Source organism: Pseudopipra pipra, chromosome 6, assembly GCF_036250125.1.
Source record: "Pseudopipra pipra isolate bDixPip1 chromosome 6, bDixPip1.hap1, whole genome shotgun sequence".
In the NCBI taxonomy this organism is placed as follows: Eukaryota; Metazoa; Chordata; class Aves; order Passeriformes; family Pipridae; genus Pseudopipra; species Pseudopipra pipra.
The window spans coordinates 5894387-5920052 of record NC_087554.1 but is presented as its reverse complement, the minus strand read 5'-3'; the positions used below and the strand labels follow the sequence as shown (position 1 = coordinate 5920052).

The 25666-nt window shown below is 43.7% G+C and overlaps 1 protein-coding gene across 1 annotated transcript in view; it reads right to left on the bottom strand.

Moving 5' to 3' along the window:
- SLC6A5 (solute carrier family 6 member 5) overlaps positions 1 to 13131 on the bottom strand; it is a 32790-nt gene extending 19659 nt beyond the window's left edge. Inside the window, exons 1-10 of the mRNA XM_064657175.1 lie at positions 12859 to 13131; positions 11125 to 11652; positions 9988 to 10126; positions 8705 to 8836; positions 8231 to 8404; positions 7368 to 7509; positions 6789 to 6921; positions 4451 to 4585; positions 3821 to 3924; positions 1262 to 1386 (exon numbers count right to left, since the gene is read on the bottom strand). Of these exons, the coding sequence (XP_064513245.1) occupies positions 1262 to 1386; positions 3821 to 3924; positions 4451 to 4585; positions 6789 to 6921; positions 7368 to 7509; positions 8231 to 8404; positions 8705 to 8836; positions 9988 to 10126; positions 11125 to 11652; positions 12859 to 12861 (1615 nt within the window). The 5' untranslated portion in view covers positions 12862 to 13131. The remainder of the gene's footprint in view (positions 1 to 1261; positions 1387 to 3820; positions 3925 to 4450; positions 4586 to 6788; positions 6922 to 7367; positions 7510 to 8230; positions 8405 to 8704; positions 8837 to 9987; positions 10127 to 11124; positions 11653 to 12858) is intronic.
- Positions 13132 to 25666: the final 12535 nt, after the last annotated feature.

Here is a 25666-nt window from a genome sequence, read left to right as displayed (position 1 = left end):
TGATCTCATCTGTCCAGAAAATTGGGAAAAAATTTAACTTTTCTGTTGCCACCTAGTGACTGCCAAACCAAAAAGAAGAGATGAGGCATTGAATACTGAATTGACATTACACTAGCCTGCAAGTTCAGTATCCCCTACTACTTGCTGTCAAGAAACAGTTTATCAGCTGACCATTATTCATTTCATACTATGAAATTCTCCTCTCAGACCCTATATCCCTCTATATCATCCCTCTAAAATGATTGTCAAAATTGGATAGGATTATAACTTCTCTGAATCTTAGCCCAAAAACTCTTCCTTTCCTACTTGCTGCTTCTTATAGCAAAGTAGGGTCAAGAGAGTAAGTCCTGTGAGGAGTGACTGAGGGAGCTGGGATTGTTGATCCTGGCAAAGAAGAGACTCAGGGGAGATCTAATTGCTCGCTACAACTCCCTGAAAGGAGGTTGTAGCCAGGTGGGGATTGGCCTTTTCTCCTGGGCAACCAGTGACAGGATGAGATAACACAGTCTCAAGCTGTGCCAGGGGAGGCTCAGACTGGACATCAGGAAGAATTTTTTCACTGAAGGGGTTGTTAAACATTGGGAGGGGCTGCCCAGGGAGGTGGTGAAGTCACCATCCCTGGAAGCATTCAAGAAACAACTGGCACTTAGAGCTATGGTTTAGTTGGCATAGTGGTCTTCAGCTCTGCTAATTAGGACCTTTCAGATCTCTTCTTATAACCATCTCAGTTCATTACTGAAGATCTTCTAATCAATTCTTCAGAAATGTTTTACTTCCCCATGGAGGCATCTCCTTTCTTCCCACAGTTCAGAAGCTCAATCCACCTTTCACACCATATTTCTCCCACCTTCTACACTACAAAGGCCACCTCCCTCCCATCTAAAAATCCCACCAACAGAAACAACTTTTATCTTGAAGAGGATTTGACAAACAACAGCAGAGACAGATGAAAAGACCAATAATCCCTCAGACTATGAGAAGGGACCATCCCACACTACCCTTCATCAGTCATTTACACAAAGATTTAAAATGAGTCTCAGCTTCCTTCCTTCTCTTACCAAACAAGTGATAAAGAGGTTTCAAGGAAGATATTGACTTACCAGTGTACCTTCTCCTGTACAGAAACGCCTACATGTGGTTTACTAATCCACACCAGTTTGAAGTCGTAATTCCCTCCTCCAGTATCAATGTCATCATTAATAACAGAGCTGAAGGTGCTACCAGGTGCCTGCCTAAGTAACAAAATGCCAGTGTACCCTACCTTGGTCTGCCACAGCTTCAATATTCACTTTGAGTTCATTTGCCATGAAGCCAATAACTGAGAAGATGACAAAGCCTGCAAATATACTTGTGGCACTGTTGGTACATGTGACTATCAATGTGTCCCTGAAAAGAAAAAAACAAGAAGTTATGACACCTTGTTGGGATACGTGCAAGGAGGGGTTTGTACATATTTCAGGAGTCTCTCATGAGCACACACATCTGTGGGAATGCTGGTGAAGGCACACTTTTATACTTATCAGGTGCATTTGATGCTGATCAGAGAGCACAGGAGTCTTCATATCAGCTGTGCAAGTTTTCATCACCCACGTGCCATGTAGGAACCAGAAGCTGTGCAGGAGGACAAGCATTTCTGCTCTTGGCCTCTCCAAAGATGATGACGTGATTGGTAACACATTTTTTAACTCTTTGCCTCATAAGCATATCTGCTCACTATATTACATATGGACTAACTACCACTATCCAGGTAAGACGGGTTTTGTCCTGTATCCTTCTTGCATTTATACATAAAATTCCAGGGTTTAGCTTTCTGTACCTTGCAGAACTCACTCAAACACCTTCCCATTTTCAGAGGATTCCTTGGTACATTCTCCCACTGTTGATATTGTTAAGTGAATCTCAAGCAATCTATACCTGAATGTCTTACTATGCTGGAAATGTCAAGACACGTGACTTGAGAGGAAACCAGCCCTCATGAACCCCATCCATAGTTATTACATTCCTGATAGGATTTTTTTTTTTAACAATATGTGTGTCCAGAGGACTTCCCCACAAACTACTACAACTTAGGCAAAAATAGGTCACTCACTTTCAATGTTTGGGATTTTTATGTTGGTTAGAAACATTGCTAAATTAATACTGAAATTAACCATGATGTTTCTCCCTTTTTTTTTCCCTGATATTCTGATTGTATTCATTCATCAACCAAAAATCAAAGGCCAGAAGTATAGTTTTCAAAAATAGGAGCCAAAGGATTTCTGTGTGGGAGTTACTGAGTATGCAGCACCGTCACTTTTCATCAATATTTTGGGACAATTATATTAAATTACTTTTTGAGCACTAGTAAAAAGGTTTTTAAATTCCTTTTTGCAAAGAAAGGTGGATCAGGATTTTAAAGTTAAGTATTTTCTACTCTGTACTTAGAAGTCATAGGATAAGGCAGTCAAAATCCCAAGGAGTGTATGCTTTACAGTCTTGAGTTGGAAAGTTATTTCCCCTTGAGTTGGGAAAGTTATTAAGCCTCCTCTTGGGACAGTTCCTGTGATGCTGCTGCATGTCCTGAATCAGCACCTCCATCACTGCAGGAATTGGTAAAAGTTTACTTCAGATTAGCTTTAAAGAGAATAAAATAACAGGGAAGCACTCTCCTAGTGCCAATTCTTTTTGTTTCTTCCATCTGCAGACATTTATCTGGCAGGCTTTTGGATGAAAAACTACACAATGCTACCAGAACGCATTGACTTTTCTCCTTGTAAAAAAACCAACTTTCGGTGAGTTCAAATAAAAGCAATTTTAAATTTCACAACACGAAATAACTTTGTGCATGTAAAACCACACTAAGAGCAATTGGAAAAAAAAAACCAAACACATTTAGGAGATAGAAGAATCACATCTTTGGAAGGTGCAAGTTAAACTCCTGCATGTCTGACAATAGCAAAGCTCAGCCCATTCTACACATGGGCTGTTCTTCAGCAGAGGCTGCCAACTGACTCTGTTTCGTGCCACTGCTCACAGCTGTTGACAGCTTCCCAGACTGTCTTTCAACCTCATCCTGCTGATTCTGAAAATGAAGAGCCAAGAGGAGCTCTAATAAGCCTAAGGCTCCTCTTGAGACTAGTAGATTAGGGCCTGGGAGAGGAGATCAATACCCAAAGCCAAAAGGATTAAATGTAAAAGAACACCACACACGGAGAGGAGAAAGGAAAAGGGGAAGGGGGAAAGGGAAAAGGGGCAGGCCAAAAGGAGCAGGGAAAAGGGGAAGGGAAAAAGGGTAGGGGAAAGAGAAAGGGAAGGGCAAAGGGAAAGAAGAGAAAGAGAAAGGGAGAGAGGGAGAGGGAGAGGGAGAGGGAGAGGGAGAGGGAGAGGGAGAGGGAGAGGGAAAGGGAAAGGGAAAGGGAAAGGGAAAGGGAAAGGGAAAGGGAAAGGGAAAGGGAAAGGGAAAGGGAAAGGGAAAGGGAAAGGAAAGGAAAGGGAAAGGGAAAGGGAAAGGGAAAGGGAAAGGGAAAGGGAAAGGGAAAGGGAAAGGGAAGGAGAAGGAGAAGGAGAAGGAGAAGGAGAAGGAGAAGGAGAAGGAGAAGAGAAAGAGAAAGAGAAAGAGAAAGAGAAAGAAAGAGAAAGAGGAAAGAGAAAGAGAAAGAGAAAGAGAAAGAGAAAGAGAAAGAAAGAGGAGAGGAAAAGAGGGGGAAAAAAGACACAAAAGGCATGAGAGAAAAAAAGACACGAGAGAAAAAAAGACACGAGAGGAGGATCTTACAAATCAGATTTCTGCAAGTTGGAAGACAATATGTTTAATAAAACCGATTTTTTCACTCTTACATACCTGTAGCAATTATTATGGAATTTGTTGTAAGAAGAGAGAGTAATTAGACCTCCCCATGCTGCAGATAAGGAGAAGAAAATCTGAGTGGCAGCATCCTTCCAAACCTACGTAAGACAAACAGGAGAGGAAATAGCATCAGCTTCAGGAAAGAATGTTAGAGTGTTAGAAAGTTCAATAATACTATTACATGTTACTGTGAGGGGATTGACATTTAAGTACTTTAAATGAACTTTAAACTAAATGGATGTCAATAGAATATTTAAAAGTAAAACCCTGCCATGAAATACATCATGCCCATTTGATGAAGAGTACTATTCTGATTGAGCCCATATAAAAGGACCATATTAACTTTGCTGTATATGGAAGACACAAATATCCAAACTACATTGTTTTATACACATCAGTTCAAATACATTCAAAAAAAAATACAAATCAAGAGGAAAAATCTGCACCAGATACTGATGTTTTATCTGCCAGTGACCCTAAATAATACTTTATCCACATAAGATGAAGAACGAGTTTCCACAGATGACAATACCACCCCTGTACACATAAAATGCTTTCAGCAGACACCAAGAGATCTTCATGACTTATTCACCCCAGTAGTTAGAAGCGCAATAGTAAACCCACCATAGCATCAATTAGCTTCTCCCACTTTGGTGTGATGAAGTACCAGATTCCATCTCCAGCTCCAGGGAGAGTTACTCCTCTTATAAGAAGGATGATGAGAACTACATAGGGGAATGTAGCTGTAAAATACACCACCTGGACAGACCAAAGGAAAGGTTGGTAAAAGGGCTTATTTGGATAAGAAGAGAGGAGGGGAAAATACAGGTGCTACAGAATTGCCTGAAGAAAGCAATTACTCAGGCTCAGAGACAACAGTAAACTAGGAAATAAACTAGGAAAACAACAGTGTTATTTCCCAGGAAATCTGAAATTTTATGGCTCTTCTTGCTGCTGGAAACAGGAATAACACCAACAGCAACAAAGATAATAGTTGGGATTCTAGACAGAGAGAGGAAGAGGGTTCCTCTCTCTGTATGGAGAGGAACAATAGGAATTTACAGCTAAAAGAAAATATCACTTCTGATCCTTGCCCAGAGCAAACTATCACAGCTCAATGGAAATTAAATGAGCAGTGCCATTCAATAACACTTAAATTTCTGTGGGTTTTTTCCCTGTATATTTCCATATATTTTTCTGTATTTAACAAAAAAAAAAAAGCCTAATTAAGTTTTATTACTGTTTGTACTTCTTAATAATTGCATATTACCGCGGTGATATTTATGGTTCAAATGCAAAAAAAAGAAAGTCAGTGAAATGATCCAGATAGAACTAATCACCATGATATCTAAATACACAACAGTGGTTGTGTGTCTAATGTCTTAATAATTATCTAGTACAGAGCTCTCTGTGGTCAGACAAGATGACTAGATTATGGCCAGTTAAGCTCTACACTTGACACAAAAGCATTTCAAATATTTTTCACATTAACCTCTGAGTTTAAACAAGCCAGAATCATAACATATTGTGGAATCATATCATAGAATGGTTTGGGTATGAAGGGACCCTAAAGCCCATTTCATTCCAACTTCCTCCCATAGGCAGGGACACCTTCCACTGGTCCAGGTTGCTCAGAGACCCATCCAGCCTGGCCTTGAACACTTCCAGGGATGGAGCAGCCACAGCTTCACTGGGCAACCTGTTCCAGGGCCTCACCACCCTCACAGGGAAGAATGTCTTCCTAATATCTAATCTAACCCCCCTCTCTTTCAGTTTGAAGCCCTTATCTTTGTTCTGTCACTCCATGTCCTTCTCCAAAGTCCCTCTCCAACTCTCTTGGAGCCCCTTTAGGAAGGTGCCCTAAGGTCTCTTTCAGAGCCTTCTCCAGGCTGAACAACTCCAGCTCTCTCAGCCCATCTTCATGGAGAGATGCTCCAGCCCCCTGAGCATCTTTGTGGTTTCCTCTGGACTCACTCCAAGAGGTCCATGTCCTTTTTATGTTGTGGGCCCCAGACCTGGACACACCACTCCAGATGTATTCTCACCAGAACTGAGAGGGAGAATCACCTCCCTCAACCTCTGGTCTGAGCTGAAGCAACTTTTGAAACTGCTTTCCTAACCTTCTTTTTGCTGTTTCAAGAGGTGTTTCAACAGGTTGCCCTGATGAATTTTTGTGCAGTCTAATCTCTGTATAAATACAAGATTTCTATCTCTGACACCAAGAACTCAATTTTTTTCCTCTCTGACATCGAAGAGTCAATATTTTTCTTGGCCATTAAGACACACTTGAAGAAATATCTGTTGCCATACCCAAACCAAAGTTATTATCCAGACCCTTATCTTTCACAAAACATTTTTCCACAGTAAGGTGGGGGAAAAAATATCTCAATTTTCCCATGGCACTCTGAGTCTCTGGATTTTTAATTACCAAATTACCTCGCAAGAGATGATGTCAGCTTCCAGAAGCAAAGGGATGGCTTGTAATCAGAAACTCTGGGGTCAGCTCTAGAAGGTTCATGTCTGCATTTCCACTATCTTTATCCCATTAAGTATCTAGTTATTTTGCTCCAACTTTTTTGAAGTTCAGTTCTGATTTTAAAATATGTTACTTAGCATCTACATTTACATCAAAATTTCCTGGATTCCAGTGGAATGTGAGATGATTGCAGAATTTTGATAAACACCACACAGAATAGGGAAGGCTGGAAGGTATCCTTTTTGCCATCCCACTGCTGAGTGCAGCTCAAGAGCTCCTTTTAAACTGACTGAAGATTAAGGAACAAATGCTGAACAAAAAGTGTTTATGTTTTGACTGAAAACATAGACAGGAAAAAGGCATTTCAATTAATACTTAGTCATTTACTGAAAATATTTTCTGAAATTCAGTGCCTTAAATGAGTGTGATTTCCTTAAAACATCACCCTGCTTTCTTGAAGTGTACAATCTCAAATACTATTCTTACTTTTCCTGATGACTTGATTCCTTTAGCAAGGGAGGCATATACAATCACCCAAGCTAGGAAAAGAGATAGTGCCAAGGGCCATCTGATCTCACCAGGATATTCAATTCCTGCTGAAATCTTCAATACAAAGTACCTAAGAATAAAAGAATTTAAAAAAAAAAAATAAAAATTGAGGGAAAAAAAGAACAGAAAAAAATAATAACAGCATTATAAAGCAACCGGAGGCAGTAATTGAGTGCAAATTCCTGGAGTATTTTGTTTTGCTTCAGCATCCTCAGCAGTTTCTCTAGAAGGTTCCAACGATTCTCACCATGTATTATTTTATTTATCTGCATTGCAGTAGTAGATAAAACTGCCGGGCATGGGCCAACACCCCAGCTGTGCTGAGCACCATAGGAACAGAACACAAGTAATCCAGCATTTGAACTGCCTTTCATCATTCCCAAGCATAAAAAATTAACATTATTTGCTGTCCATAGCTATTATATTTCTAGTTTTCCAAGCAGTGATTTGTTGCCTGTTTCAGCGGATTTTAAAGAGAGATTAACATAACGGTCACTAAACAAAGAAAGATCTTACTTGAAATATTCTTCACTTCCACTGACAAATGTTTTGTTTCCTTCCCTGGTGAAGTTAACCATGGTTAAGTTTGGATAGGCACTCATGCAGAAAGTAGAGTTCTTGATTTGTATTTTTGGATGGTCACCAATAATGCAGGAATCTAGGAAGAAAAAAAGAAAATAAAAAAAAACAAACAAAACAAAACAAAACACAAACAACCAAAAAAAAGGTGTAAAGTTGGGGTTTTCTGTTTGTTTGGTTGGTTTTTTTCTTGTAAAATTACAAGAAAGCAGTAAATCACACATTGAACTTTTGTTCAAGTGCCTATACCTTTTCTGGAAGGTTATTACTAGGATTACTTTTCCCCTTTTCATGTCACAGTGAGTTTTTGGCCGTTTGCAAAAACGGTTTTCGTTTTTTTGTTTGTTTGTTTTTTTCGTTATTAAGAGAAGCTTCTCTAAAGGCAAATAATTTGTCTAGAGGACACCCGAGGCTGCCAGCTATGATATTTTGTTCTGTGCTTTCTCCCCTATACAGAGTTTTTCCCCGGGGATTGGGGGGGAGGGGGTGTGTGAAGTTGGGCTTTTATTATCATTTTAATTGACAAATCTCATTCATCCTTAATGAGGAAAAATTCAAATAAAAGGAGAGGGAAGCGCCCATGTGATACAAATCATTTCAAAGTGGTTTTAAAACGGACCGTTCCTCCGTGCTGGGAACCTCGCCCGGCCACGGTCATCCGCAATATCCTCTGGCATCTCCTAGGGGCGCAGCTGAGCTGAAGAAAACTCTGGAAAACCACCACGGCCATAATTTTGGAAAAAAAAAAAAAAAAAAAAAAAAAACAACAAAGAAAAAGAAAAAAAAAAGTCCCAACTCACCTAGCAAAAGTTTGTTTTTATCTTTACAGTCTGGCGTGTTCCACGGGTTGTTACAGGAGGCCCAGGGCAGCACAGGTACAAAGGACGCAAAAAGGTAGAAAAGTGTATAGCACAGGATAATATTGTAATATATGGCTATTAGAACCGAGATGATCAGCATGGCGATGCCGCAGCCTGGGAACAGAGAGGGGAGACAGGAGAACATCGCTATTAATCCCGGGGAAGGGGGGCAGCTGCCGCAGCCGGGGGAGCGGCGGGGCCCGGCGGCTGCAAAGCATCGGCTTCCTCTGGCACAGGTACGGGGGTCTCCCCGCTTTGAGGGGCTTCCCCCGCAACTGGCACAGGTACGGGGGGTCCCCCTGCTTTGAGGAGCTTACCCCGCAAGGACCGCGCAAGGACATGCGGCTGAAGCCATGCGAGAGAGGGAGTGCAGGTCATGCTCCCCAAAACCGGGCCGGCTCCTGCTCCGCTCACCTTGCAAGGCCGGGATGGCTTTCCAGACCGACACGGGGCCCTGACTAGCAAACTGCCCCAGGGAGACTTCCAGGAAGAAAATGGGGATCCCAGCTAGAGCCAACATCATCAAATAGGGGATGAGAAACGCACCTTGGGGGGCAGGAGGGGAGAGAAGAGAGAGTAACCTGAATCACCCCGTGATATTGGGGACAATTCAGTCAAGACATGCAGCTATTAAATTTTTTCTATTTGTTATCGCTTCCCGCTGCTGCCGGCCTCGACGGGGCGGGAATGGGGTGGGGGAAGGTGGGCGACAGCTTTCTGCATTTCCAGCATTTGCTCGAGACAATATTATTGTTAAAGGAGTACTTTAACGCCTCCCACTTAGTTCTTATGTGTAAAAAAAAAATGCTGACAATTAAAAAATAATTAGTTTAAAATCGCTTCTTCCCTCACAGAAAACAGGCTCTACAGAATCGTTTTCGATGATCACAGCACCAATACCCCCTGCTGATAGACGTTTCGTAGAGGGAAGGGTTTTACAGTTGCAGGGGCTTGAATCCAGTAACGCTCACCGGTTCTCCGTTTAAATAAGAGCCTCTGGCAGGAGAACCCCTGCAAATAAACTTTTTCTTCTCCTTGAAAACTATTAACGGCACAAACCCTCTCCTAACTTCTCCTCTATTCTGCTGAGCAGCATTCGCTCTACGTCAAACGATTATTTTTCAACCGGATCATTGAGAGATTTAAAATAATTCCCCCAAACTTCAAGAAATAACAAAATGTCTCGATTTGGGATCAAACTTCCTCTTGTGACTATCCTGATTGTAAAGTTCTGTGTACAGACCTTTACTCCCTCCTCTTCCCCCATCCCACCGATTGCGGATTCAGACCCGATTGTGCATAAATGAGGTGAAGGGAGTCCTGGAGCCCTCCCTCTGTGATCAACCCGCCTCTTCGTTTTCCTCCCTCTCCGGCCAGCACCAATTGCAGGTGTTTTTAAGGAAAGCACTGCCTTTTAATGAAATCTCGTCGGAGCTTTCCTACTTCCAGAGGTGACCATCACAAAAAAAACCCAAAACAAAAAACAAACAAACAAACAAAACCACCTGGCAGATGCTTCACCACGTCGCTGATGGTCTGAAGGTGCCCTTGCACCTCGGCTAAGCCCGGGGCTGGCTGCCCGGCAATAGGGAGCCGCCAGCCCCCTCTTCCCTCCTTTTTCTCCCCGCCAAAAAGGCAGAGACTGGCTCAGACCCGTACGGTACTGCAGGTAGAGAGACAGGAAAAAGCCATCATACCTCCCCCATTCTTAAAGGCCAGGTACGGGAACCTCCAGACATTGCCCAGCCCCACTGCATAACCCACCATGGAGAGGATGAAATCCAGCTTGCTAGACCAGTTCCCTCGGGCTTTATTTTCATCCCCTACATCGTCTTCCTAAAAGGGGAGAAAAGGGAGGAAAAATGGAGGGGGAGAACAAAAACGAAAAAAAAAAAAAAAGGAGAGAGAGAGAGAGATGGGAAAGCAGCTACTTTTGCAGACAAGTCCCGCGGTGCTGCGGCTGCACCTGCGAGCAGCGGCCGGGCCGGAGGGACCTTCCCGGGAGGCCCCCCCTGCAGCCCACGCCACTGCTGCCTGGCCTCTCTTCTGTCCAGAAAAAACCCACACGAAAGGTGGGTTTAAACTATAGCCCTCCACTGAGGGCTCGGGGGAAGGGGGAGTGAGGATCGCCTGGGAGGTCTCATCTCCTCCTCTGGGGGTTGAAGCCCTCAGTGCCCTCGGAAGGGTAAGGACCGACAGCCAGCTCTCAGCACAGCCCGCAGAGGCCCAGCACACGCAGATGAACTAAAGAACTGCTTTTGCTGAACGAACAGCCCCCCACGCCCCCGTTCCAGGGTAAACGCAGATACGCGGAAGGACAGGGAGAGGAGGTGGGCGCGGCACCTTCCCGGCCCCTCATCCCACCGGCGGAACCCATGGGATGGTTCGACCTCTTACAGGGTTGGGCTGATTTATTTGGCCCTGGTTTTGGTTACAGGGCCAAGGCACGCAGCCACCGGGGGTTAGGGCAGGCGGCCGAGCCTGAGGAGAGGAAGGGCAAGGCGCCCTTCCCGTCTGATGCTGGGGACAGGACCAGACCTCCCGCAGGGGCGTGTTAGGGGGGGGCACGGGTCGAACCCGGGGTACACCGACAGGCACGGCCTAGGGAACGGACTGGAATTACACAGGATGGTCCTTTGTACCGGTATTACATTATTAGCACTCGCCAGCATTACAGCTCTGGACCTAAGATCCTCTCTCCCCACCGCCGCACAGCCCCATCCCCGGCTGACCCGGACCTGCTTTTAGAACTTCAGCCCCAGATCGGTGCTGAGTGGCAAAGACCTCCCACGAGCTGAAGCGGGAGAAAGAAAACCTGTAAGGAGAAAACTCACCCCCTCCACTCTGCCAGGAAGGACGGAAGTGTTGCCATCTGTGCCCAGTACCACGGTGCTCTGGCTCAAGGTCACCCAGGCGCCCTTGGTGCTGTTTTGCTCCAGCGTGCTCTTACCAAGGCTTAGATTAGCGTCCCCGTCTGTGCTCTGCAAAGCGGGAATTTTGCAGTGAGGGATAGCAGCTTGCCCGGCGGTCCCTACCCCAGGGCTGTGCTTGCAGGGAAAGGCTTCCACAGATTCCCTCCGGAGCGTGGAGTTGGCTTGCACTGGGGTGCTGCTGAGCTTGCAGATCCCGACTTTGGTCCTCTCAAAATCGTTTGGTTTAGCTTCTTCGGAGGGAAGTGTTTTGTTGTCGTTAGAGAGCGATCGGGGAAGCCTGGCCGTCGCGGCGGGGGTTTGCGGCGGGGCATTCTGCGGCTCATTTTCGGGGCTGATTCTTACAACTCCCGCACCTTCATTGAGTCCACGAGCCACGGGTTCAGGATTGTTCACAACCTGCTTGCTCATATCCCTTTGACTGGCGTAATCCTAAAATGAGAACGTCACATATTTTACCAAAAGAAGAAGAAGGGGGGGAAAAAATGTTGGTGCTGCAGAGATTCTACGAATTTCTGTCCCCGTGCACAAAACGCATGCGCTAGAAAATGTGGATGGAGGAGTGTTGCAGAATTTCGAGGAGCCCCGGCTCGCCTGCTTGCCCTCCCACTCAATGTTAATGTTCTGGGGGAAAAACAGTACGGCACACGGAAAAAAAAATCATCAAATAAAAACCAGCATCTGCAAACCCGTAATTCAAGTTTAAATAAGTGTTTCTACAGCACTGCGCCGCCAGATCTCGTTAGATTTCACATCACGACTGTAGGATGCTCCCTTCCCTATCACCAGTGTAGAAAGATTCTTTAATTTTACGCCCCATTTCCTTTCTGTCATTCAACAATGCACATCGACTTTTTTTTTTTAATATATATGAGCAAGAGACAAGCTGCCCTGTAGGCAGCAAGGGATGTTAAAAAACAAGTGAAATAGTGCTGGTGAACATTTCTGAGCTGGCTGCCATGCTTCAAAGCCTGTCAGCAAGACGGTGAAACGAAAAAAAAAAAACAAAAAACAAAAAAACAAACAAAAAAAACCATAACCACACTACCACAGTGGAATTACCGCCAATAACACCTGGTTTCCCCTATTCTTTTTCTTATATTTCCGACTCGCATGTCTCCAAAGATTTTTTTTTAAGCATTCCCTATTAATTAAACAGATTATTGATGACACTTTCCCACTCACCCGTGCCTTTCCCTTCGGTTTAAAATTATAATTTAAAATGCATCTTTTTTTTATATGTACATTAAACAATCGGCAGAAACCCCCTACATTTTCCATCAGTTTAATATTAGGGTTATATAAGGGTTAATATTTACAAATACACTTTCTTTTTTCAGAATGTTTCACAAAATTGCCCGTCGGCATTTTCCTCACAAGTTTTCTCTCCATCGTAATCCCATCTCCCGGCATCAGGGATAAGATCTGCAAGGACTCAGTCACTAACTGAGTGCATTTTGGGGTACCACCGTTTTCTCCCTCCCTCGCCCCCTTCCTTCCCCGGCAGCATCCCTACCCCGGTCCGCGGGAGCCTTCCCGCTCTGGCTCCGCCGGCAGCACCGCGGACAGCTCCCCCTTCGCCAACTCTTCCCTCCTCCAACCCTTCTCGATATCGAAGATCAAAAATCAAGCACTTACCATGTATTAAATAGCCACAGATCGAGTCGATAGAGGTAAAAACAGCGGTACGGGCAATTGGCAGACTGGATTTTGCCCAGTCCAGAGCAAAGCTTTCTATACTTCCTTGGGAAAGACTGGGTTTGCGTCAGTGCATAGCAAGGTGCCCTTCGTGTGACATTTTCTTGATAATAAGAGTTTGATAAATCATTACCCTTGGTTTCAGATTTTAAAGGGACAACGAGAAGCCAGAGCGCCGGCTGCTGTCACTCACGCGGCAGTGGCATTGCGTGTTCCCTGTGACTCATGTGGGGGCTGATTACTAAACCAAATCCAGTAAGAGCATGGGAGAACTTTCTTGCTGGCAGTTAGGGGGAACATGTGAGAAACACGTACTACTGCACCCAAAGCAAAAGAGAAATGGGGAGAAACCTTCCATTTGTACTCCTCTCCCTCCTCCCTCTTATTGTACCACTATTCAGCTCCTTTTTCCTGCATTTCTGCAGTTCGTGGTCGGATCAGATATAATTTTATATAATTTTATATATCCATATGTATGGATATGAAAATAAAAATTAAAAAAATGCGAATTTTATATCTAACCACATAGCTACACACGGAGTGAGAAGTTCAAAGTGTATAAACTAAACAAATACATTTAAATTGCATCTCACTTGGTCTCCTTGAACAAAATAACATTATATACTCTATTTTTACTGTGCCTCACGGGGAGAAACCTCAATTAAATTTAAAAGATACAGGCAATAAAGCAATTTTTTCTTTCATCAAAACTGTCTTAAGAGCAGTTAAGTGGGATTAAAGATGACGGCAACAGCCGTGAAGTTGTTGGTGCTCTTCCCTCACCCGTCAAGACATTTATGTCTGATTACTGGGGACTGGGGGGAAGAGGGGAATTACTCGTCATTAAAATTAAAGGTGTTAACTCAGAATGGTTTTTGTAACGAAGTAATTCATACATAATCACCTCTCGTAAACGTGTTGCTATTTGAGGGGCTTTCTCAAAGATTGGTTGCTCTCAGGATAATTTTGTTCACACTGACAAAAAAAAAAAAAGCGCTTTGGCAAACTGGGGTGCTCCCTAAGCAACCTTCCCAGTTGTTCCAGCGTCAGAGGTGCCGTTCCTCCGCATAGATCCTGCTGGCGTCAGCTCCTCCGGAGAGTACCTTACATTTTGGCGTAAGCAGTGTGAAGTGTGCGCGCCCATGCGGGGGAAGGGAGGGGTGGAGGGGGCTAAACTCGCCAGCATCACACGCGTTTCTTCTACGTCCTTGATTTTACGGATTACCAACGTTTGTTTCAGCGGACAAAATAAATAAAAAATTCGCAGCAGGCCAGACCATTCCGCAGAGCCCTTGGCTCCACCGGGAGCTGCCACCCCCGTCAGGGACCGGGGAGCTTTGTTCCACCGCAGGCAGCTCCCGCAGCGCCCGCTCCAACTCCTTCACGTTCCACCTCGTCACTGCGGGTGTCAGCTGAGACTCACTTGGAGAGTTATTGAAAGGCCCACGAAAGCCGAGGAGCTGGCAAAGCAGAACGTTCAAAATCGGTTTTGGAAGATCACTCTGTCTCCCGGCTGAAAAATGCTTTTGCTTTATAGCAGAGCTCCAGAGCACCTTTTAAACACAGCTGTCGTTTGCTTATTGTGATCTTGCTTCGAACACATTCAGGCATAGGAGCTTACCTACATCACAGGTAGTTAATTGCAATATGCACATGTAGGTGTTTTTACATAAACACCCACACCCCGTGTGTGTGGACTGTTGCATGTTCCTGTCTTCAAAGACACTTTTCTGCCTCTTTTCTACCGCGTAGAACAGCAACCTGGTCTAGTGGAAAGTGTCCCTGACCATGGCAGAGATGAGGAGGAACTAGATGAGCTTTAAAATCCCCTCCAAGACAAGCCATTCTATGACTCTGTGTACTCTCCACGGGTCTATTCAGAAGTCGAGGGGCGCACACAGAAGCTATCTATAGTAGGGAGGGGAAGAAATCCGTGGTATTTTGCAGTATTTCCTTCTCGAAGCATCTTCCAACCTCTGGTCGTTAGCTCCATTGTGCTGCCCTTCAGCTTACATTAATGCCTCTAAAGGCATAGACCGAATCAAAAGCGACAAGGCAGCAGTCCAAGAAGTATTTTGGTCGTTAAGGCCCCCAAACCTCTACTGGACTCACAGAGTTGACTCATTTTGTTTTCTCAAAAAATCGGCAAAATTCGTCCTTCACATTCGTTTCCAAGCGGTATTTTTGCTTTCTCCATCAGCACTGAAATGTGACATCGAAGTTTCACGCCTGGAAAAGGGGAATCGATCTTCTTTCTTTTCAGAAAAGGCAAGAGCACCCTTCTGTGCCCCTTGGAAGGCTATTGGAAGTGGATGGCCGGAGGCTCTCGCTGAGGACCAGAGCCAAGGATCCGTTCTTGATCAAGAGGGAAACCCACGGAGAAACACGGCTCTGCTTCCAAACATTTTCCCTTGTCCTATCCCTCCGTGTCTGGCCCTCGGGGCCGTATAGCCTGACTCCCTACTGCCGCTGCCCTCTCCCACGCGGTTTGGGATGGACACACCTGCTCTTGGTCCAAACCCCGAGTTTGGATTTCCGATTCCTTTCAAAACCAAAGCAAATCCCTTCAGTGGAGGGTTTTAACTTCCCAGTTAACAACCAGAAGGTTCATTAAAATGATTTTTCCGAGCTCCTTCTCACCATCCCTCCCAAACGCCTGTCCCGCAGACGAACCACCCCTCCCAGCCCACAACACGTCCCTAAGAGATTAAGGCAAAGCACCTGCCTGCAGCTCCCACCAAACACACATCCCTCCCTCGGGGGTCGTGGGGAAGTCACCCACCCTCGGCGTAAAAATCGTCTGCCTGAAGGAATCCTGTCTGCTTCCCAAAGGAAGCTGGGGGAGAAAGCGGCTGCTCCAGGGCAGAGGGCTCGTGGTCTTTCCAAATAAAGGAAAGACAGTCCCTCCCTTCCCCGAAAGAGGCCCCTGGGGACCCCTGCGTGCGGTGCCTCCCCCGCGGGGCCAGGGCTGCCCGCAAACCGGCGTCCTCCGTGGTTCGTGGAGCGGAGGAGCAAGTCTTAATTACTTTGTCAAAGATGAAAAATAGCAATTGATTTATTTTTCTCTCCTCGCTGGCCATCCTTCGTCTTCCCCTGCCCCTTCTTTGCAGATAAGCAAATACACAAACGAGGGCGGGAGAGCTGAACCCCCGGGAGTGGTTGTCGGGTTGTGCCGGGGCCCCCGCCCCCGCTGGCTTGGAAGGTCCCCCGCGCCGCCCCGTCCCCCTCATCACACGCACTCTCCTGTCTTTATGCCGCATTCGTGCATTTCCTCAGTGGAAAATTGCCAAGTCACGACAGGAGCAAGCGATGACACCTCTCCACAAACACCTCAAGCACGCCCACAGGCACCCACAGAGTTCCCGTCCCTGCGCTAAAATCCCTCGTCTTGGCTACTTTATGAGTTAAGCATTGCAGTCATTGATCTTAAATCCTTCCTTTCCAGTGGAAAGTTTGCCTAAAAGGGATGGAGGCAGCCGCAGCAAGAGCCCGCACCCTCTTCCCCCGTGGCTTCTCCCACGACTCCCAGGCGCAGCCTTTGCGACCTCCGCAAGTGCCACCATCTAAAGTGTAGGGACGAGGAAAGCAGCTTGTATCAAGCAATTCCCACAGCACATTAATTCGTGCACCTCGAGGGAGGTTTCCTCCTTGGGCTCACTTTTTCTTTTTTTTTTTTTTTTTTTTTTCTTTTTCTTGGTCAGGGAGCTTCCATGAAAACCCAAAGAAAACCCCTCCGGTGGGAGTTCTGCTTAGCAGACGGCCATTTACACTCTTTTCTCCCTTAAACCTAAAGGGCAAATCCAACAGCGAGGACAAGGAAGGGTGTGAAGACCCCGGGGAATGCCTTTAAATAACCACTTAAGACTGCGATTGAACAACCTGATTGAACAGAAAGGTAATTAGATTAGAGATGTTAAACGTTAGCTGTGAAATGCAGTGATTCAATCTGGACCAAGTACTTTGTGGATTTGACTTGCAGTCAAATGTGTTTTTCATCTGATCGCATCCCTGACGTGGGCAGAGGACACTGAATTCAGGGAAGTCATCGGCAAGTGCGAAGGGCTCTTCCCGCAGTTCAGGAGCCCAAGAGATGGGCAGATCCCCGTCGGTTCTCTGAGGATGCACAGCTGCTCTTCGGTGAAAAAACCTGCCCTCACCCAGGGCTTTGGAATCTTGCAGAGAAATCACGGTTTTGGGTAACAAGGGAAAGGTAATATATGTGTAAAAAAGATTATAGCTTTTCTTATAACCAACAATGGTTTAAAACCATTATGATTTAACTATAGCAATCTATAATGCAAAGCCAAGAGCAGTACTGTACTCGTTCAGCTGAGATAGATATATGCACCAGCAAAAGCAGATATCAATAAGACAGATCCTGCCAAGGGGTATTTCACCTTCAATTTCTTGTATTTCCCTTTTAATTCTATCTATATACAAAAAATTGTATAGCCTTAACTCAACTGAACAGTTTTCCCGTGCAGGGAGCATGGACCCTTTCTTAAGGCAGAGATTCACCTTACCAGGCTGCAGCATTTTGCCTCTCTCAGTTAATTATATTCAAATAATGAAGAGACTGTAAAAATCTTTCAGGTGATAATTACCTGTTATTCTTCTCCTGTGAAATGCCTCAGGCTCATCCTGTTATTTATTAGCTCCACTGTACACTTTCTGATTAGCTTCCTTCCAATTGCCTGAACTCACATAACTCACTGAAGGCCTTTGGATTTTCAGATAATTGTCAGGGTCTGGTATCCTTATTATAAAAGGAGTCTCTTCCCTGAGAGGTTTAACTCCTTCAGTGGAGACTACTGTAAATAAGAGACTTAAAAGAAAGGGGGATCAGGTGGGGGGAAAACAGAGGTATCTGGAGGAAATTTCTGCACCACTGTCCAGGCATTTATTCTGCTAACAGCTATTTCACCCAGATATGCATGTTTCTTCATTTGCCTTAAACACAGGGCATAGTCTCAATATATGGCATAATACCACAGGTTTGAACTTCCACTTTGCAATAGAACAGGACATTTAAAAAGAAATCATATATTTAATGGGAAAAAAAAAAGCAGATGCTCTTTAGAGCTCTAAATAGATTTCCATGATTTACCCGTGAGCAATCAAGTCAAGGATATTCTTTTTCTGGTGCCACAGTAAGCTCCAGGCTTAGCCAAGCCCAGTCACACTACCCCCTCATCAGGTAAGATTGTACCTGTCCTTACATTGCAAACAAGATAAACAAGACCTAGTGGTGCTCAAAACTGGATTAAGAGCAGTAGTTTCTTCTAATTGTACAAATACACAAGAAGTCTGTTAGGACAGAGAACAAATAAGCCTCATTGAATCTACGCTGGCTGTGCAGGAAGAGCTGCAGGAACACATCTATAAAGGCTTGGCAGAGCAATCCAAGTGCTTCTGGGTGTCATCAACCAGGTCACTTTATCTCAGTCTTGGCACAAATCTAAGAGGGGTGATGGACAGTGGCTGTGGAAGTTGTGGGACAGAGAGGCTGGAACAGAAGCAGATCATGGCTGAGAAGAGTGTGGCAGCAGCCCCGAGGCCAGATAGAACGTGGCAGAGAAATTAGGGACAAGGAACTGCGTATGGGGGGACACTGAATCACAGCACATTCACAGGGAAGGTTCACCTGCAGAAAAGTGCCTAAACCACCTGCAGAGGCGGGTTTGCTTGGCACACTGACTCATCGTTGAGCCGTGAGGCATCAACTCAGCTAAATTTCAATATTAATAGAGATTAACACCCTAAACAACACTGTCTGAAAAGAGCAATTCTGCAAACTGTGGTATTTCAGTCACGTGTTACTATGTGAATACACATTAAGGTTCGAAATCCTGATCAGAAATCAGGAAAGAAAACATCACAAATATCACAAAATGAGAGAAAGTTGATTTTCTAACTAGGTTCTCTGTGAGGACACCACAACTATCACACCGACCAGATTCTAGCAGACAGCCAGTCCATTTTAACACCTTTCACTCACTGCCTTTTTCACTTTTGACTGTTGAGTCAAAACAAAAATTCATGGCATGCACCTCTATGAGGAGCTTTCCCAGGAGTCAGCAACACTGACTACCTGGTCCTATTTTAAGAAAACACATAATAAACTTAGTAATGTAACTACTTCAGTATTTCACAAGGCAAGTCATTTGGATTCTGATTGGGAAAAAAAAACCCCTTGAACTGCTTCTGTGGTCTCTCATAGGAAGTTCTAGGTTTGTTTAAACAAAAGTGCTCCACATAACACTTTTTTTCCTCTTTCACTGTGAAAGGGGAAATCCCCCAATACAGGGTGAACTGGGTATGGTGATTGTCACACAGACATAACAAAACTATGATCCGTCTGCCAGCATGAAAAAGCCCCACCTTTCATCTTGCTAAGTGCCAGCTGAAGAAACCCATCTGTTCAGGACTGCTAAGTCGACCCAGCATTGAGATGTAAGTAGTTTGTAGGACATTCATAAGCAGTGAACTTTTAAGGTAATAAGTTAAATCTAACCTTATTTTGGCTGAAGAATAAATGCTAAGAGCAAATTTTCAGCTACAGCTTCTCTCACTGGGCCATCTATTTGGAGAACATCAGTAATTACTCCCCTTTCTGAATCAAATCGGTCTCAGTATGCTTGGAATAGCTCTGTGGGAATATACTGGTGGAAATACTTCTCCAGAGAGAGTCCCTATTCTGGGGTCTGAGCCTTAGGTATGAGAGTGCCATGTATGTCAACACTGTGCAGCTGGCAACCACCCCAGAGGTGAAGAGCAGGAGATGGGGATTTATTACAGAGCCACTTTTCAGCTCCATTACACCATCAGATGGCTCGAAGGGGCTGCCATCACAGCAGAGAATCTGGCTTACAGCTTGTACACATGTGGCTCTTATTCAAAGTCTCCTCAGCTGTTAGTCAGAACTACATAATCCCATAGTGTCTGCACTTCACTAAGCACAGAACTCTGCCCTATAATCCCTCAGTGCTTATCTGGTCATGCTGAACCAGACTCGACTTGTAGCTTACCTTCAACTTTAATTCTGAAGAGAGAACTTCAACGTTTTTTGCAATAAAAAACTTACATATCATCAGAATGATCTCTGCCTTCCACTTAGGGTATTTGGTTTAAATCAAAGACATTGAACTGCTTAAAAATGAAAAAAGCAAGGAAGCCTCTCCCAGTTTATAAACTGGACTTAGGTTTAAGGATTTCCTTGAGCATAAATTTCCAAGTAATTAGAACAACACTGTTCTCCCAAGGTACCAGATTCATTGTTTAAATGATCACTTTGTTAATTCCTGTGCTTCATCTTCTGACATTCTGGGTAGCTTCAACTGTAGTTCCACTCCAAATATACTTAATGCCTTGGTCATATGAAAAATTCAAGGTGATCCACTATCTAAGATAATGGAAAACTGACTTCAGTGTCAAGACCATTTTCTTAACAAGGTTCTCAGCTCACTCCTATGCTTGTCAGTGAGATGGTGAGAGGTAATAAAAAAAAAAAAAAAAAGAGATCATCAGAGGTACCTTAGTTTCTCCTGAGTACCTTGTTCATTTAATCTTTCTTTACAGTCTCCTAATAAAGCCCATTTATCTGGGACACTCAGAGGTAGTTTTCTCATTGCATTGCAAAAAGCTCAGCAAAATACAGCTAAATACCATCATTTCTCTTCTGCAGCTAAAGAAGCAGACAAACAGGCAGGAATGTATGAACTGGGGAAGGGAGGAACCTATCAAGGATGATGTGAGACTGGAGTTTAGCTCTGCCTCAAATCCCCCAGGTGACCTCAGGCACATCACTTCAACTGAGAGTTTGAGTGAGCATGGGCAGCAACCTCCATTCTTTCTCCTCCTGCTCAGCAATATATTCATCTGAGATCAGGTCTGACTCCAAGGACTTCATCCAATTTCATATCCTCTTATGTGACCTCTCATTAAATATCAGTAGTCTGGGATAAAAACATCTATATAACTAACTTTAAAAAATATTAGACATCTTCATTTTATGCAATTTCATGAGTATATGGTTATACTGGCAGCCAGGATAAGGTTTCACATGTTTAAGTAATTAAACCAAAAGAAAGTGGTAAAGCATCTCTTACAAATACCTTTGGGCTCAGGCATTCCCAGCTAACTGCCTTTCTTTTCCTCAATAAACACATCAGTTATGAGGGAATCTCTGCTGACTTTGCCATGTTGTCCTGCCATTGCTCACACACAACTCTCCTTTTAAAAAAGGTGAAAACATGTGACTCATTGACTCAAGAGACATCTGTGCAAAAACCAAAAGACAGCCAGAAAGCAAGATTTCTCCATTCAAAACAGGCCCTTGAAGTTTTATGGATTTGTATCCATTCTTATGGATTCATTCTCTGACACTTACCTATTTTATTTTTTCTCCAGACACTGTGCAATGAGAGAGCAAGCAGCTGATGTGTGTCTAGCATTTTTTGTCTTCCTGTTAGGGGGAGAAATCTAAGAAGTATTTTGGGTGCCCTTTCATATCATATTTAGTGAGATGATGTGCTTGGAAGACACGTTTTGACAGTGGAAATATTCTGCCACCTCATCATGGGTGTCGGACCCAGTCAGGGGGTTGACTTGCATTCAAACCAGGGTCTTGCAAGGTATGATGAGCTAGAGGGCCAAACCCCAGACACAAGTTCTGCCTGCCTGGAGGTCTGCAATGTAGCCACCAGGACCAACCAGTAACTCCAGTGTCAGCACCCTCATCTCTCCCATATCAGAGGAACTTTTTCAGAGTGGCAGTCATTACCTCACAGGAATTGTTACAAAACTGTCAACACAGAGATACCTTAGATCTAGAGGATGGCTCCTGCCTCTTTCTACCCAATTTACTCATCTTCAAGCAACACATCATTACTCAACTTGGAGCAATAACATTTAGACAGACAAATTAAATTGATTTTGATGTCTAGGGCCTTTAGCCTACGGAATTTCACAGAACTTGGCCAGATGTTTCTTTCTCCAACTTTCTGCTGGTGTTGACAATTATTGGTGATTACTCTTCAGGCATAAAGAAACCAAGTCAGCTTGGACTGTAGCAGACAGAGAAACAAATTCCAGGTATCACACAGCACTGATCCTGGGGAAAAGCAAAGAGCCCTCAAGAAAGTGGAAGAGCATACAGACACACACTTCAACACAATTTGGATTGAGACAAATACAGTTTGGGAGCATGTGTCAGACACAGGGAAAAAAAATCCAAAACCCAATAAACAAAAACCAGACTGGAAATGAATGTACAGTTCAAGAAGAAGTAGCAATAAGGTCTGCAAGACAGAACTGTGTATTCTGCAATGAATGATCTGAAAACTACCAGCAGCTCATGATATCAGCCAACAGAGTTGGTGGGGTTCAAACAGGGCTGATCCAGAAATTCTTGGTTATTTTCTCTAGGCTAGCAAGGTCACCAAAACCTGCTCCAAAACTCAGATTTAGATACAACAGGCAAGAGGACTTGAACTTATGGCTTCCCCTTGGATAGTCGCAGGCAAGTGAAAGAGGGATACATGCATGCTCAGTATTTACTTTTGATGTGATTACCACTGAACATTCTGAGCCTAGAAAGCTTGTATGTGGAGCCAGCGCTATTAACACCTACAGTCCATTTATTTATCCCTTTCAAATCCCACACAATCAGAGGGAAGCAAGCTAGTGCAAACTGCAGTCCACAGAATGTACTACAGAAAGATCAAAAGTCATCTGCATGATCTCCCCCTGGCCCGTCATCAGATCCACATGTAACCCCTTGTAAAAATCCTCCAGGTGATACCTCATACTCTCCCTTGTTTCCATACTACTGAGCATGAAAAATAGCTTCACAGTGTGAGCTGCAACAGACTGCAGGAAAAGAAATATGACCTGCTGAGGCTTCTGTGAAGTACAGGAAAAGGCAATAGGATCTGGTGATGTTTTCTTAAACCACACAGTGCTTTGAGATAATTACCATACCAAGTGCCTTTTATTAACTTTTCCTACCATCTATGCTCTTGTTACCAGTTAGGCTTATGCATCCCTCTCCTCAATTCAGCTTCATCTTTGGAGAAAAGGTAAATGACACTTGGCTCACTCCATCTAAGTTTTTATTCTTTATGGAAGACAGGGAAGAGCAGGTAGAGGTGAGGCACTCTGGGAAGAGACTCTGTACTTAAAACATTTTGTGCAAAAAAAGCACATGATAGATCTACCCAGTTCCCCAGCCTCTCTCGTTCTCCACCACACCACCTTCTCAAAGAGACCGGTGAAGTACTGCTTAATGCATAGTACACATCAAACAAGTCAAAGTTTGGTGCTGGAGCAATTCCCCTCCTCCCCAGATAACGAAAGCTGCACACATCAAACAGGGAATGCAGATGGCGAAGGAGATTTGAAAATATGTATTTGTTCTCTTCCAAAGGATCAGTACACTTCAGTGTTTTAAATACACAGCTAGCAACAACAGAATATGCTGAAAAACAGATTGACTAGCAATGACCTATTGAAAACAAGGTTTACTCCACTGATAATGTATTAGCTGGGCACAGTGACTAACAGGCAGGGTTTCCACTTCGCTCGCAGTGCTGTAACATGATGGGTAAATACAGGAGGTTATTGAAAACATTCAAGCACAGAGTGGCCCCAGAGGAGCAATGGCAGAACTCAGGAAAAGCAGCCATGTCCTGGCAGGCATATCAAAGAGAAGTGTTTCATCAAAAACCTAATAAACTCTCCGGTAAGTTTTTTGAATGTCCTTCCCCAACTCTGTGGACTACCATGACAATTTCTTGCTGGGAATAAATCCACATGAGCAGAGAAATGGCGATACTGTTGGAACAGATCAGCCATTCCTTGCTTATTCCACTGACTCAAGCAATGTTTTCACATGGCAACTACAAAAGCAAACTGTGAGATCACAGAGTCATAGAACAGTTTGGGTTGGAAGGGACCCTAAAGATAATCTAGAACCAACCCCCTGCCATGGACAGGGACACCTTCCACTAGACCAGGTTGCTCAAAGCCCCATACAACCTGGCCTTGAACCCTTCCAGGGATGGGGAATCCTCAACTTTTCTGAGCAACCTGTTCCAGATGATCTTACAATGTTCATTTTGTGAAGGTTTTCCTGCTGACAGCTCCCTCACCCACTTCCTTCTATAATACTGTCTCAATTACTTCAAAAGTAATTAACTGTCACATGGATGAATAAGTCAGGTATGAAACATCTGATTCAGAAAAATAGTTTTGTGTGAAAAACATAAAATTCCATTAAGGAATAGGTTCAACCACAACCCTAACTCTATGGTGTATTCCTTACCCAGATGTTACATATAGGTTTTAACTTCAGAATTGACCAAAGTAATGGATTAAAAGGCAACTTGAAAGCCATGAAATTTGAGTATTTACTCCCTCCTTTACAGCATGTATCATCTGCTTGTGTTTTTGTGGTTTTTTAATATAGGAAGATGAGTAAAAGCACAACATCTTTTAAATATTTAAACATAGATCAACTTATTCTGCAGAAATAATACTCAGGAAGTCTGTTTTAGAGAAAACAAACTACCTTTCACTTAAGGCATTACAAAGGGGCTTTTACTCAGGTTTTTCAGGAAGGTAAACTTTTGTAAAAAGATAAATCCCAGTTTCATCAGAGCAATAAATAAATAAAAAAAAATAAAATCACTAGTCACTTCAGAAAATTTTGATCAGAGCTTAATGGTTTGATAGTTAAAGAAGGAGTTTGCCATTTTTACCTCAACAGCATATGGTTTTTACAATACTAAGCTTCTTTGGCAATGTGTCCATTTCAACAAAACCCCTCTCCTTCTGTTTTCCTTCCATGGCAGTGTGTTTCCCACTGCAATTTGCTGTCATTTACAAAAGACATTGGTTTGGTCCAGGTGACAAATAAAAAAGACTGGGGATACCCATCCTCAGCAAGGCTGCACAGTCTGGAGTCTGTCATCTGATACCCTAAAGGTGGTCAAAATCACATGCAGACCAATTGCAAGAGCATTATTTCTACCTCTACGGACATAACTCAATAATATCTGTTATTCTCTAAGCTAAATCCATTTTGGGGTCTACACAATGCTCCCAAAATTAACATCAATGCAGGTATTAATAGGAGGCAAGAAACCTATCTTTCCACTCCTTTTTCTTCTCAGTGTAAGGCTTTGTACTAATTCCCAAGCAAGCAGTACAGCACAGTTTAGCATCTGAGTCACAAAGAAGTCCTCCTGCTCCTCACATCCAATTTTCCAGTTGAGTAGACTTTGCTTCAAGAATGTCCAGCGTTGTGACAGGAGTCAATATTATTAAGAAATTCCCTTTTTTCAGTGCTCTTCTCTTTGAATAACCCATCAGAAGGTTAAATCAAAATTCAATTCTACTTACTGAATCTTACTTGTATTTCAGGCTTAATTACCTAAACCATCATTACCCAAAGTGGATCAACACTCCTTCAAGGGAGCTCTTTGAGGTATGTGCCACCCAGGACTTGTAGTCTTCTGGAGTGGCTCCCACCAGCTCACTTTCCTCTCCTGCCATCCTAGAACTCTTTTTTTCATCTAGGCAATCTGCAACACTCAGGGAAATATAAGTAAAAGCTGGTAATTCTTAGCAAGATTAACTTTATAATGAAAACTACTGCAAATAGCAGTACTAGAGAGTGATGGTAATAAAGAGCTAAGGAAATGTGTATTAATGGGCAATACTGGATGAACTGTGTCAATTTTAAGAT